The sequence below is a fragment of the Brassica napus genome, chromosome C4 (genome assembly GCF_020379485.1).
Source record: "Brassica napus cultivar Da-Ae chromosome C4, Da-Ae, whole genome shotgun sequence".
In the NCBI taxonomy this organism is placed as follows: Eukaryota; Viridiplantae; Streptophyta; class Magnoliopsida; order Brassicales; family Brassicaceae; genus Brassica; species Brassica napus.
The window spans coordinates 17,116,147-17,130,820 of NC_063447.1; the positions used below are offsets into that span (position 1 = coordinate 17,116,147).

The 14,674-nt window shown below is 37.6% G+C and overlaps 2 protein-coding genes across 3 annotated transcripts; both read left to right on the forward strand.

Annotated features, from left to right (window-relative positions):
• The first annotated feature begins 6,525 nt into the window (after window positions 1–6,525).
• Window positions 6,526–8,059, forward strand: LOC106348622 (CAX-interacting protein 4-like). 2 transcript variants are annotated; one of them, XM_013788390.3, is made up of 2 exons: window positions 6,526–6,721; window positions 6,859–8,059. In XM_013788390.3, the coding sequence occupies exon 2, from the start codon at window positions 6,889–6,891 to the stop codon at window positions 7,855–7,857; it is 969 nt and encodes a 322-aa protein (XP_013643844.1). In that variant the 5' UTR covers window positions 6,526–6,721; window positions 6,859–6,888; the 3' UTR covers window positions 7,858–8,059. The 2 variants fall into 2 exon arrangements, with proteins under 2 accessions (XP_013643844.1, XP_013643845.1); XM_013788391.3 differs by having other exon boundaries at window positions 6,536–6,721; window positions 6,876–8,059.
• A 184-nt stretch (window positions 8,060–8,243) lies between these two features.
• On the forward strand, window positions 8,244–9,470 carry LOC106348623 (outer envelope pore protein 16-1, chloroplastic-like). Its single transcript, XM_013788392.3, has 6 exons — window positions 8,244–8,525; window positions 8,604–8,655; window positions 8,751–8,782; window positions 8,877–8,910; window positions 9,022–9,089; window positions 9,182–9,470. Exons 1-6 carry the CDS (start codon window positions 8,412–8,414, stop codon window positions 9,326–9,328), a joined length of 447 nt encoding a protein of 148 aa, XP_013643846.1. The 5' UTR covers window positions 8,244–8,411; the 3' UTR covers window positions 9,329–9,470.
• Window positions 9,471–14,674: the final 5,204 nt, after the last annotated feature.

Consider the following 14,674-nt stretch of genomic DNA (forward strand, 5'->3'; position numbering starts at 1 on the left):
GAAATTCTTTGTTCCCATAAGTTGAATATTCTCAGCACTGTCCATCCATACCCAGCCGCATCCACTAAAGTGAGCAGAAGATGTCCAAGATCCATCTAGCAAGCATATATTACCCAAGCGTATGACTTGGGCTATCTCAGGGATATTAGCTTGAACCACTGGTTGTAACACTGGTTGTACCGCTTCGTTAGCATCAAACCATGCTTGACATTCACTCTCTGCGTGTCGAACTAGATCCAATGGATCTCTATCTATTCCTCTGAAGAGTTTGTCATTTCTAGCCTTCCAAATATACCATAGTATCCAGGGATAAGGATCCCTGTCTCGTTCTGGTTTGATGATGCTATTCTTCCTCCAAAACAGATAATCCATATTTGTATAGACACTTGATACCGGAAATATATCCGGGCTTGTTGGAGTCGATGATAATGACCAAACTTGAATAGCTGGCGGACATTCAAAAAATGCATGGGTCACAGTTTCCTCTAATTCTCCGCATCTTGGACAGTAATTGTCACACCTCATATTGCGTCTTGTTAAGTTCCTCGTTACTGCCACATGACCAGTCAACAATTGCCATATAAGATGACATATCTTCTTTGGCGCTTTTACCTTCCAAGCAAAGGCTTGGAGCTTTGTGATGCTTGGCTCTATAACTTATTTCTCTGCTGCTGGTTTTAATACATTTTGTGCCACCCAATAACCAGATTTAACCGTATATTGGCCATTCTTTGTGTAGTTCCAGCAGAAAGTATCTCGACGATGAGTCGAGCTTATGGCTAAACTCCTTATGAGAGGTATGTCCTCAGGGATGACATAATTCTCCAATAGACCAATATTCCACTCCTTCGATGCTTGATCAATAAGATCACTGACTCTCATATTAGGGTGCATGGCCGGCGCTATGGAGTTAGCTGGTCTCGCGGGGGTCGTTGGAATCCACGGATCTTCCCACACCTTGACTTCATATCCTGAATGTATTTTCTGTCTGATCCCTAATAGTAACAATTTCCTGGCTGCAATAATGCTCGTCCACACATAGGATGGGTTGGTAGCAGTATCCACTCTTAGTGGAGAACTCAATCTATAGTATCTTCCCTTCAATACCCGTGCAACTAGAGAATCAGGGAACTGAAGTAGCCTCCATAATTGTTTCGCCAACAGGGCCAGCTTGAACTCATGGATCATACGGAAACCAATTCCACCCTCCTCCCTTGGTAAACAAACTTTCTCCCACTTCGCCCAGTGTATCCCTCTCTTTGGTGGATTTGAACTCCACCAGAACTGTGCAATGGCACTAGCAAGGTTTTCACAAATCTCTAGTGGGAGCAGAAAAGTAAACATAACGTACGTCGGTAGAGCAAGCAAAATGGATTTAATCAACACTTCCTTTCCACCTTTTGAGAGCCATCTGTCTGTCCATCCATTCACTCTATGCATCAACTTATCTTTCAGAAATGCAAAGAGTTTGCACTTAGATCCACTTATGTCTTCTGGGATACCAAGGTAAGCTCCCATTCCTCCTTCATTCTGTATTCCAAGCACATCTTTAAGCTGTTGTCTAGTAGCCGCATTAATCCGCTTACCAAAGAGTAAGGAAGATTTATCAAAATTAATACATTGTCCAGACGCTTTGCCATATTTCCTGACTACTTTCATTACTTCTTCACATTCACGGGGCTCCGCCTTACAGAAGAAAAGGCTATCATCAGCAAAGAGAAGGTGGGATACCGACGGGCACGCGCGTGTAACGCGCATCCCTGTTATCTTCCATTGGTTCTCTGCATGATTGAGAAGGCTAACGAGCGCTTCCGTGCATAGAATAAAAATGAAAGGAGACAAAGGATCCCCTTGACGTAATCCTCTCACTGGAACAATATTTCCTCTTGGCTCACCATTGATAAGGACCTTATATTTCACCGACGTAATACAACGCATTATCCAGGCAATCCATATCTCTGAGAACCCCATTTTGCGCATGACAGCTACAATAAAGGGTCATTCCATCCTATCATATGTGTTACTCATGTCTGTCTTGATAGCTATCTTTTACAAAAAGAGTAATAATAATAACTCAAATTTATTTTGTATTTTAAAAAGAGAGTAACTAAAAGAGTATTATTAGCCAGAAAGAATCAAACAATGTCCGTGATAGTATGTAGCTAATAAGTAGCTATCCAACCCAATGTCCATGTTTCTTATCGGTCGTCACATTGTACGACAGTAAAAGATCCAGTTTTATTAGTAGTTGTTTTCGTATCTCATTAACATATAGTATCATTATATACTTTATTACCACAAAAGTCTCGAGCAAACTTATTACCACGAAATCTAACCGAGTAACGGAGAATCGGAGATCAAAGACAATAACAATTGAATTAACTTAAAAAGAAGTAAGCGATAGAGAACTTTTTACGCATAAGTGAAAAATAAGAAGAATACAAAATAGCGAGGATATCTAATTAAGAACCACTTAGCTTAGGATATGATTTTGTGTCATTTTATCTTGTAATCTCCCTATTAATTCAAATGTTACACACGGTCGTACTATCACGAGAGCAACAAATCCTAAACATATATAGTTTCCAGTGAGGCAGGTGTCATTTCACTTTAATTAGACGCAGTTCAAGAATCTGGTCTGATACCACTAAAGTCTGGGAAAGACAATAGATCCACAAAGGTTATAGACATGCCCGGTCTAGGGCATACGCAAAATAACTGACCGCTTATATAACAATTTTAGATGTATATGGGGCACTATACAAAAATTCTATGAAGAATAAGAGCATAAATTTGTATTTCAGAGTAGGGCATTAGAGCACCATTAACAAGGGTTCTTAAAAGGGTTTTTAAAAATAATGAAACATTTAATTAAATCAAAACTAAAGAAAATTGCAGTTATCGATCCTTAATATATGATTTTTGTGACCGATTACAAAGGAGGTTTCTAAGCCACGTGTCAGCAAACTAAATAATGAGGCATTTTTTTCTCTCTCTCCTCTTCTCTTTCGTGCCTCGTCTTCTCCGTCTCCTCCTATGTTCTCCGTGGGACGACGATGGCTTTTCGTTCTCTCCTTCACACCTACAAGGTTCAAACGAAAGCTAAAACCCCATCTCACTTCGTTAAGCCTCCTCTCTACTCGATAAATCTCTCTCTGTCTCCTTCTCCGTGGATCTCTCATTCGATCGAATGATCTCTCTCCTCCGTTGAGTTTCAGAACTTCTCTGTGGAGATCGATGGCCACATCCACTCGAAAGTGAGTTTGATTGTATTTTTGAATTGGTTGGAGCTTGATTTAATAATGGTGTTCTTTCTTGCAGTAAACCACATGTAAATGTGGGAACAATTGGGCATGTAGAACATGGGAAAACTACTTTAACTGCTGCAATCACAAAGGTGATTCCTTTTTTTTACATTGATGAGAGTTTTTTAATTGGGAGAACCTCTTTTGTTTTTTTTTAAGTTGAGATATGGATTCTACTTATTGTTTAGGTTCTTGCTGAAGAGGGAAAAGCTAAAGCTATTGCCTTTGATGAAATTGATAAAGCTCTCCAAGCCAATGTTTTTGCTCTAGTCTGATTCGGATGGTCAATCTATGTTAAGATTTGATCTCGGCATGATCTTAATCGCAACCGATGAGTTCTCAGCGGAAAATAAACTTGGACAAGGTGGATTTGGATCTGTCTACAAGGTATGCACTTTTCATTGTAAAATATGTTTTCAAAACATCTATATTTTTCGATGATGTCATACCGGTTTCAGGGGATTTTACCGAGCGGACAAAAGATAGCGGTAAAGAGATTAGCTGGAGGGTCAGGACAAGGAGACTTAGAGTTCAAGAATGAGGTTTTACTCTTAACGAGACTCCAACATAGGAATCTGGTTAAGCTTCTTGGCTTCTGTAATGAAGGAGATGAAGAGATTCTTGTTTATGAGCATGTCCCTAATTCAAGTCTTGATCAATTTATATTCGGTAAGCCTTGGCACGACCAATTGTAATGTATTTTCATTACAAGACTTTTATCAGACTAGAGAAAAATAAATCCTTTTTTTTTTCTTTGTGAATCTGTAGATGAACACAAACGTTGGCTACTTACTTGGGATGTGAGGTGTAGAATCATAGAAGGAGTTGCAAGAGGGCTTCTTTATCTCCATGTCTGGATTAAAGCTTGAAGAGTTTAAGACACTTGCAAAGCTTGCTTTATCTGACTCTGTTACTACAACATCAAGGGCCTCAAACCTGAATCCATCTGGTATTTCTCTGAACAAAGACTTAATATAAAATGTGGCCAAATGAAAATTTTTTGCATTAGAAATTGCTATCATTTGCCGGATACATAATATAAAAAAAGGAAAAGTTTTTATGTAAGGGGATGTTTTGGCGGTCATATACTATCTTTTTGTGCTTACTATTGAACTTGGAGAACAAGAAAGTTGTGTTTCCTTCTAAGACTTTTTCTTGTGCTCAAAGATGAGATTCACGAGAACGTATTTCATAGTATTATGATACAATATGCATAAATATTTGAGTAAGTAATATTTCAATTATGCATAAATTTTTTTAAGAACCATTGATTAAGAAACTCCCAATGGAACACAAAATCTATGGGTTTCTCAACTAAATTTCTTAACTAATTTTTATTATTAAATAAATCATTAAGAAATCCAAATGGGGATATAGGGATAATGGCTCTTACAAGTTAAAAAAAAAAAGTTAGACCGAACTCATAGATCCATCATTTGCTGAGAAGATAGTTAACACTGACCTGACATGGTCAGAGCAAAACGTAAAAATGATCGGAGCATTAAATACAATCTTAAATACGCTTGATAGTATATCACATCACCGTTGGGATCCACTTCCAAGACCTTCTCATATCAAACTTATAGTCTCAATACTTTTATATTCATTTGTTAACTAATACCTTTTAACTCTCCACAGTTTTAGCTGCTTGTATTATTAATAAAACATACATTTTTCATATTTAAGTGTTAGTTAGCATATTTTTCTTGAGTTACTTCTTATACAAGTTATCGAAATTTTGTATCCTATTTCTGAGTTGTATTTTAAGATTCATCATTTGGCGCTAGAAAAAGGGGATATTCAACAAAAAACCTCTAAAATACCGGTGTGAAACACACATCGCGATGACTGGACAAGACATATCTAGTGTATGTTCATTTAATTTGTTTAATTGCTAATTAATTTTAAATTTGAAAAGTTTTTATTTTTTTTGTATGTTTATTCCTATGAATTTTGAGAAGATAAAAGCTTAGGCTCAATTGAACCGATTAAAAAAGGTAACTGAAATATCTAGAAGCAGATGGTGGTGATGATTCTTACCGGTTTCATTCTTCACTTGATGATGATAGAGTTTTTGTTGTAAATTATGTTTAGTCCAAAAAATAGCATGAAATTTCCAATTAATCGCTTGTTTGCAACGATGATTCTTTGACTTTTTTTTTATTATCTCAATTGAATAATATAAAATTGACTAGACTCGTTGACTCCTACTAAATCAATAAAAATAGACTAGCAATCACTATTAATTCAGTTTGAAGTGTGATATTTTTAGATCAGTATAAAATTATCTCCTTTTAGCTTCAATTATTACAACAAACAAAAATTAAGTTTTTTATATGAAAAATATTTAGTAATCTATATAAAAAACAGATGTGTTGTTTACTTTGGATCTTTACTCATGTAATTTTTTCTAGTTTTATTTTTCTAATTTTTATTGTTTAGAATCTTTAATTACAAAGATTAATAATTCAGTCTAGCGTTAAAAAGAAATCTGGAGGGAGTATATCCTCTGTTCGAAAACGCGTCCGAGTTGACGAGTTCTCGGCCGGATAAGCGTTAGGCGTGTGCTCACCGTGGCGAGGAGGAGCAAATCAGAGTGGCCAGGCGGTGGACTGATTTTTTTTTCGATTTAACCGTGGAATCAGTGAAATCGGTGCCTACGGTTACAAAAACGTGTTGCTAAACCGAGAAACTTTGAACAAAATCGACAAAAAGATGAAAAATCGTGTTCGAAGCATATAGATGGCGGTTAGGGTTGCAGAAAACTTTAGCAAATAGACAAGGGTAGACATGTAATTTTCTCATTTAATGAATTAAAGCCGAAAAATGCAAAAAAAAATTAAAGATGGGCTTCGAAACCGGGTCATGATGTCATTTATCCGAGTTTCTAACCACCAGGACAAGTCAACATATTGGGTATGGTTGCCAAATCAAATATATATTAGTAAAATATCTTAGAAGTAATCTTCGATTACTCCTCGATTATTTAGTAACTCGCTAGGTCCGGAGTAGCCGTCCGACTAGTGCCTAACGTAGTTCCGAACGGGGAGTATATCTAATGGATAAATGATTTTGATATTTTTTTAATTGTTTTTAGTGTCTTGTTAGCTATTAGATATCAGGCCCATAAAGGAATAAAATCAGAACAAAGCGCCATTGTAGCTGAGCCCATCAGAAGTCGAAACAGATGAATTTAAAATTTAACCAATGTCATACATGGATAAATTTTGAAAAGATACAAAGATTAGGGGTGTAGATGCAAACTAGTAAAAGCTGAAGTCGGTTCCCACTCTCTCCCGATCTTTTATTAATCATCTTCTCCCTTTTCGCTTCTCTTATTCTCTCTAAGAGAGGAAAGAACCAAAGCTCCGTCTCTCTCTCTCTCTCTCTCCGGCGATTACTTCCGATCTAATCCGGTAAGCAATATCCTCTTCTCTTTATGTTCTTCGTAGAATCTTAATTCATTTGAAACCCTAGGATCTACAGATAGTATTTCGAAACCCTAGATTTCGTGTAATCGAATCTCTAATTCGAAAATTGATTGGTTAATTAGGTTGTGAGATTTCTTAGGGATTCGTGAAAGATGCCGGCCACCGCGGGAAGAGTTCGCATGCCTGCGAACAACCGTGTCCACAGCAGCGCGGCGCTTCAGACTCACGGCATATGGCAGAGCGCGATCGGTTACGATCCCTACGCGCCAACGGCCAAAGAAGAGCCGAAGACGACTCAGCAGAAGACCGATGACCCTGAGAACTCTTACGCGAGCTTCCAGGGTCTTTTGGCTCTCGCGCGCATCACTGGATCCAACAACGACGAGGCTCGCGGGTCTTGTAAGAAGTGTGGGCGTGTTGGGCACTTGACGTATCAGTGTAGGAACTTTTTGAGTACGAAGGAGGATAAGGAGAAGGATGGTGGTGAGATTGAAGCTGCTGTTATGGCGGGGTTGGAGAAGGTTAGGAGGTGTGCTGGGAGAGGTGAGGTTGAGGAGGTGGAGAGTAGTGAGGAGGAGGAGGAGAGTGAGAGTGAGGATTCTGATGTTGATTCTGAGATTGAGAAGATTATTGCTGAGAGGTATGGGAAGAAGAAGGGTAGTGGCAGTAGTAGTAGTGTTAAGAAGAAGAAGAAGCGTGATGAGTCTGAGTCTGATTCTGATCCTGGAGATAGGAAGAGGAGGAGGAGGTCGAAGAAGCGGAGGACGCATAAGAGGAGGAGCGTGAGTGAGTCTGAGGAGGAGGAAGAAGGAAGGAGTAAGAGAAGGAAGGAGAGGAGGGGAAGAAAGAGAGATGATGATTCTGATGAGTCTTCTGATGAAGAGAGAAGTGTTAAGAGAAAGAGTAGGAAGGAGAAGAGGAGAAGGAGGAGCAGGCGTAACCGTTCTGATGATTCGGAGTCATCTGACGATGATGCAAGTGGTAGAAGGCAGAAGCGCAGGAACAAAGTGGCAGCTTCTTCTGACTCTGATGTCTCGGGTGATAATGATTCACGTGTTGGGAGGGGTTCTTCTAAGAGGTATGAGAAGAAGAGCAGGAAACGCCATCACAGGAAGGACTGAAGCAAAAGATGTATCAGGTTCTGCCATTTGATGTCTCCATTACAACTCTCTTATCAATCTATGTACAATAATGAATGAAACCTGCCTATGGGATTTGATTTGTGTTTGGCTCTTGTGGTCTCTTTGTTTCAAGCACGTATGGTTGAGATACTGTTGTTAATTCTGTGATGATTTGTTTCTAAAGTTGCGATCTTTTAAGTTATTATTGCCAATTAGTTTTACAAGAGTGAACAAGTCGGCCATAAAGCTGAGAAGTCGGCAACAGTCGTTGTAGAGAGAGATCACAAGACTCGTGAATTGGTTTTGGCATGGTATCTGAGGGTAGTGTCGTCATTTAAAGAGCTCGAGTTTCATTGCTCAGCTCATATCTCCTTGTGGGTCATGTTAATCTATTCTCCACCGTTGAAGCAAAAGTTAAAAAAGAAATAAGAAAATATCAATCTTGAAACTTTATAAATCCCAAGAAAATAGGTGAAGTTGGTTCAGAACAAAAGATCCAAAGAGAAAAATATCTCAAAAACACACAAAGGAAGAAGAAGAAGAAGAAGAAGAAGATGCCTTCAAGCACATTCTCTGGAACTGTGAGCTCACCGAAGCTGTCAGTGGCAGTGGACACGGGCAACCCTTTTCTCAACCTCACCGTTGATGGTTTCCTCAAGATCGGAGCTGTAAATATAATCTATCTATCTCTCTTTCTATCTCTCATCTCATTGTTTTATATTTGATTTTCTGAATGGGTTTTATAGGTTGGAGTCACAAAATCTCTTGTGGAAGACACTTACAAAGCCATCGACAAAGGTAAAGTCCTAAAACCAAAATATGAAAGCTCGACTCGTTGGTAGATCTGTTTTTTTTTTGCCTCTTATGGTTTGTGTTGTTGATCATGTGGTTAGGGAGTGTTTCCAAGAGCACTCTTGAGCATGCGGTGAGTACTATTTTATCAAACCCATGTGTATGATATGTGTGTGTGTCTGAAAAAACAAACGTCTCATCTATTGTGTTACACATTATGGTTGCAGCTTAAGAAGATGTGCAAAGAAGGTGTTTACTGGGGTACGTTGCTTTCTAAAGCCATTGTTTTAGTTTTACCAATGGATAATAAATGATTTTAAAATAATAATAAAAGCTCAAATTTGCAACAAATATATGAATGAATATGATCAGGATCTGTGGCTGGAGTTTATGTTGGAACAGAGTATGGAATCGAACGTATCCGTGGCACTAGAGATTGGGTACTACGTTCATTAGTCATTACATCCACACACATTGAGCTATTCTTTTTTGCAAAACTTATGAATGATTGTTTTGAAACTTTTGCTATCAGAAAAACGCAATGTTGGCAGGCGCGGCGACAGGAGCAGTGATCTCTGCGGCTACCAACAAAGGGAAAGACAAGGTCGTGATCGATGCCATTATGGGTGGCGCTCTTGCAACTGCGTCCCAGTTCCTTAACAATCATTATTTCTACTGAGTTTCAATCTTCCTATTAGGACCAAGTTTGGATTGTTATATCCAAATTTGGTCCTTATGGTGTGGGTTTCTTTGTTTGTTTCCAATAAAAAGATGTATTACTTTTGAATGAATTGAATTCGAGTAACATGAACGTTTAGCAATGGTCTGTGGTCTTCTAAAAACTCTTTGGCCAACTCCAGAGGAGTCTTGTTCATTACTTTATTCTCCATGTTTGGCGGTGTGAAGTTACATAACGTAGAATAAGGAGTTGTTCGATGTGTACAGTTAGCTATAGTCAAAGAAAACCAAATGAATGAATGAAAGGTTAGGAATAGATATTGAGAGCTTCTTCAACGGTGTTAAGAAAAGATATATATATAACTGTTATGAACCAGATTGTGGATGACTCATAACCAAGAGATTATGATTCTTAATCTTTCCATTTATCTATGACGGTGTAATCTCAAGCAAACTCTATGTTATGAATAAAGATAGATTTTTCTATTACTTTTATAACACGTTATCAGCACGAAACTCTAAATCCCTAAGCTAATATCCAAATCGAAAAATCCTAAAATCCTAACCCTAGCCGGCGATCCGACGAACCCTAAACCCCGATCGCGTCTCTTGTTCCCACATCTGTTCCAGCTCGCGTCCCCGATCAGCTTCAGCCCAAGGCGTTCCTGATCCTAACTCAGACGTTCGCGACCCGAGAGCAGCTCCATCACGCGACCTCTTCCTCGTTCGCGACAGCATCATACAGCTCGCGTCTGACGATCAAGGCGTTCCCGATCAAGCAACAAAGGACGTCCGTGACCCGATAGAAGCGACTCAATCCATTCCAGCTCGCGTCCCGTTCGTGTCCAGCTCGTGGCTCAACTCCTTTGGTGGTCCGATTCAACAATCATCTAAGGTTAATAGGTAATTCAAAACCTAAGAACCCATAATCGAACATGGATTGATTGATAAAGAATGAAACCCTAAAACCCTAATCTTTATGAATCAAAACCATAGGGTAATAGATCAAAAATCCTAATTGAGTAAATCGAAGCTCTAAAAGTTCGATACTCCAAACCCTAAATCATGTTCCTACATGATTAAAACCCCAAATCGGTTTTTACAAGTTAAAATCCTATAAACCCTAACCATATATCTATAAACCCTAAATAATATAAGTATCAGAATTAATTATACTATAATTATCAAATCACATAAAAACCCTAATCGAATATTTTGAAATCAAAACTGTTTTCGGTTTTGATCATTGAGGTTTTAAATCTGATTGAATCTGATGCTATGTTGCTAGAATTGTTTGACCGTTAAATTGATAGATTTATTTTCTCATCGTGCTTGGTTAATTGTTCATCTGATTTAAAATTGTTTAAACCGACCAGCCTGTTAAAACATTGATTGAATCCGATAGGTTGCTAGCTTGCTTTGCTTATATAATCCGATAGGTTGATAAATTGATTGAGGTTTACTTGTTTAAAATCCGAATGATCTGATTGCATGATTCTTGAGGTTTAATATCATATGCTAGGATTGATAGTTTTGTAATATGATTTGTTTTAAATAGAAACCCTAAATAATCTGTATGATAGGTTATATTGATCTGATTTGGATGTCTTTGAGAATTGAGAATCTGTATGCTAGGTTGATAGATTCATGATAAAATCTAATGTCTTGAGGTTTAAGATTGTATATTAAGTTCGATTAAATTGATTGATCTGATTATATGTTTTTGAGGTTTGATAAATTCAGATACTAGATAAATTATTTACACATGGTTTATGCTAAATACCAATCAGCCTTGAAACTGATTCATTGAAATTCATGCTTGAAATCTATATTCTAGTATTGCTAAAACCAGTCTTGAAACTGATTTATTGAAATTCATGCTTGAAATCTATATTCTAGTATTGCTAAAATCAGCCTTGAAACTGATTGAGTGATTAATAAATCTTTTTACTAGTCTTGCTAAAATCTATTGATTGTTAAACCCTAATTGCATGATTAATTGAATTCGTTTTTGCTAGTCTTGATAAACCATAATATTATGAGCACATAGAAATAGTATTGCTGAGACTTGCTAGAAATTGACTGATTGATTAAATGCCTTTAAGATTGATAGTCTCATTGTCCTCACAAGATTGAAATCCGAATTGATTGTTTTTAAGAGTAAGGCCGAATGAAAATTATACCTAAATATTGAGTGATATATGATTTGAGATGTCGAAAATCAACCTGGATTTTTATGCCCTAAATCTCTCTGGAGATAATTATTTACGGTGGACATTGGATACAAAGATTATCCTAAAGTCAAAGGACTTGGTGAATGAATCACAAAAGGCAATAATGCCAATGAGAAAGATTGATACATGGCAATATTAATTATTAGCCATCATCTTATTAAGAGTCTCAAAGATCAATATCTGACTATAGAGAATCATCTAGACCTTTGGACAGAGTTAAAAATCGAGATATGATCACCAAAGAACGGTGTTATTACCAAAGGCCCTATTTGATTCGAGGAATCCCAGAATCCAGGACTATAAGTCCGTGGATGAGTCTATTGCTAGCTGGGTAAAATAATGGATTACTGATGAGAAACAGTGAATTGAGACCTCTTGGATTAACCTCATTACCTGATACCAATAAGACCGCAGAAGAAAAAAAAAGGGGGTAACCACGTCCAGAATGATAGACCACACGGCCATGACCGTGGAGGGTGGAAAGGACGTGGCCATGGCCACTATAACACATTTTGGCTGTGGGTATGAACCCAATTTGAGCCATGGTCAAGGCAGTGGCCGTGGTATATCGTTTAAACCACAAAGCTCGACCAAATCAGTGTGCCATGTGGAATGGGGAACCATTAGGCTAAGATATGAAGGACTCCCAAACATTTTTGTGACCTCTATCAAAAAGAGTCTGAAGGGGAAGAATCCTGAAACCCACTTGGTCTATAAAGATGGTGAAAATAATTTCGAACATGATCAAGATGATCTTATGGAATATGAGACTTATGATTGCCTAAAAGAATCAAGTTGATAATCTGATTTCGACATCAAACTTGTGTGATTGCTTTGCTTGTATGCTTTCTATGATTTTTATCTCCCTGAATTTATTTCTATTACATTGTCTGCTTAGATTAAATGAATGAATAATTTTTCTATATGAGTACACTGAAAAACGCCAATATAAGTACTAAAGCAGGTATCGCCAGTCTGAAAGAAGAATATGGCTAGGCTAATATATTATTTCCTAAGGGTATGCATCTAGAAATCAGTGATGCCTTATATTCACTCAGCTCTAAGAGCAAGAGCAGCCTATTGAGTTTTAAGGATATAAGAATGAATAGTTTCCAAATTGAAACAATGGGCGAAGGAAACAAAGAGTTCCTTCAGATATATGTATAAAATCGCCCAAGGCCATAATAAGTCCTAAAGACTATGCATGCATTCTCTAATGACCTAGCTAGACTATGCATAGATCAGTATGATAGAGGCTAAAAGCCTGCAAAAATATACACTTTATGGCACGACCGGATTGGCTATCCTGGTCCAAACATGATGCGAAAATTGATATTCAAAAGGCACACATTAAAAGATAAGAAGAGTTATCCCAAAGAATCTCACGTGTGTAGCATGTACACAAGGGAAACTCATTAGGCTATCACCAGTAAAACGGCTACAAGCCCCTTTTTCATAATAAAGACTATATGTCTAGATAATACTGGTGAATACATGTCCCAAGCGTTTAAATGATTATGGTATGTCCATGGGGGTAAGTGTGGACAATTCTGTGATACATTTCCATACCAAGAACGGCTTGGCCGAAATCTTTTAAAACGCAAATAGCTGATTGATAGACCATAACTTATGAGGTCAAAACTCTCATTCACAGCTTGGGCCACACGAAATTTACATGCACCTAAGTTAATACGCATCAGGCCATTTAGTGAGCATAGATATCCCCTATCACAATTATTAACGGGTCAAGAGCCAGACATACCCCATCATAAGACATTTGGATGTGCTGTCTATGTACTAATTGCTCCACCACAGAGAATTAAGATGAGACCTCAAAAGGAAGATGGAGATATATGTTGGATATGATTCTCCCACAATAATAAAGTACTTTGAGCCAAATATGGGTGATTATATTTGAGGCCAGGTACACAGATTATTTTAAGACCATGAGGAGAAAAATAATAAAGCTGGTAAAAGAATGGTAAAAGAAATAGAATGGAATCAACCATCGATGTCTTGGCAAGATCCTCGGACTAAAGGATGTGAAATAGACGTCCAAAGATTATACATTTACAAAGCTAGCTAATCAAATGCCAGACACATTTGCTGACCCGAAAAAGAATGACTAAGTCATATATAAACCAGCTTGTAAAGCACCAACGAATTTGATGTCCAAGAAGAGACACAGTCAAGTTGCTACAGAGTCTAGACAACGTATGAAACGTGGTAGACCAATAGGTTCCAAAAGATAAGAATCCTCGGAAACAAAAGAAAGGTGCAGAGAATGATAATCAAAATCCAAATCTGAGGTTACTAAGGAAACCATCCCAGACATGGAGATAAGGCCGGCCGGCTCTAAGGTACATGTACCAAACAATGTAGCTTGGGACGCCAAGCTGCAAAGTATTAAAGGTCCTGATAATAATGAATCTCAATCGATTATATCATGTCTGGAACATAATGGAACCAATAAGGAATGTCGACATAAGATGATTTATTTGCATACAAGGTAGCACTTGAATTTATGAATATAAGTGAGGATCATGAACCCACGTCAATATAAGAGTGCGCACTCGTAGAACAGATTTGATTGAATGGAAACGTGGGGTTAAATAGTTTAAAGAAGAAAGGCGTATTTGGCCATATGATTAAGACGCCATATGATGTTAAAACCAGTGGATATAAATGAGTCTTGTGAGGAATAGAAATCGTGAGATATAAAGCTGATGTTGCACAAGGATTCTCACAAAGACCAGTAATAGATTATGAGGAGACATACTCCCATGTGGTGGATGCAACTATTTTTAGATTTCTCATAAGTGTGGCTATATAAGAGAGAAAATTAGACTTGCAGCAAATTGATATAGTGACTGCATATTTATATGGTCCACTGAATAATGAAAGTACTAGAGGGTATTGAGCTGAAAGAACAACAAGTTCTCGAGAACAATATTGATAATCATCAAAGTATATGATCTGAATATCCTAGGAACCTCTGGATACAATTTCTCAAACAGTTGAATATCTCAAGAAAGAGTTTGAGATGAAAGATCTTGGAAAACAACGTTTTGTTTGGGATTACAGCTTGAGTACATTAACAATGAAATCCTTGT

What these genes read in the sequence shown, in the direction of transcription:
- LOC106348622 (XM_013788390.3), top strand. Translation starts at nt 6,889, where the DNA reads ATGCCGGCCACCGCGGGAAGAGTTCGCATGCCTGCGAACAACCGTGTC.
- LOC106348623 (XM_013788392.3), top strand. Translation starts at nt 8,412, where the DNA reads ATGCCTTCAAGCACATTCTCTGGAACTGTGAGCTCACCGAAGCTGTCA. An exon ending in AGAGCACTCTTGAGCATGCG is followed by an intron (nt 8,783 to 8,876) that starts GTGAGTACTATT and finishes TTATGGTTGCAG; the next exon opens with CTTAAGAAGATGTGCAAAGA. An exon ending in CAAAGAAGGTGTTTACTGGG is followed by an intron (nt 8,911 to 9,021) that starts GTACGTTGCTTT and finishes GAATATGATCAG; the next exon opens with GATCTGTGGCTGGAGTTTAT.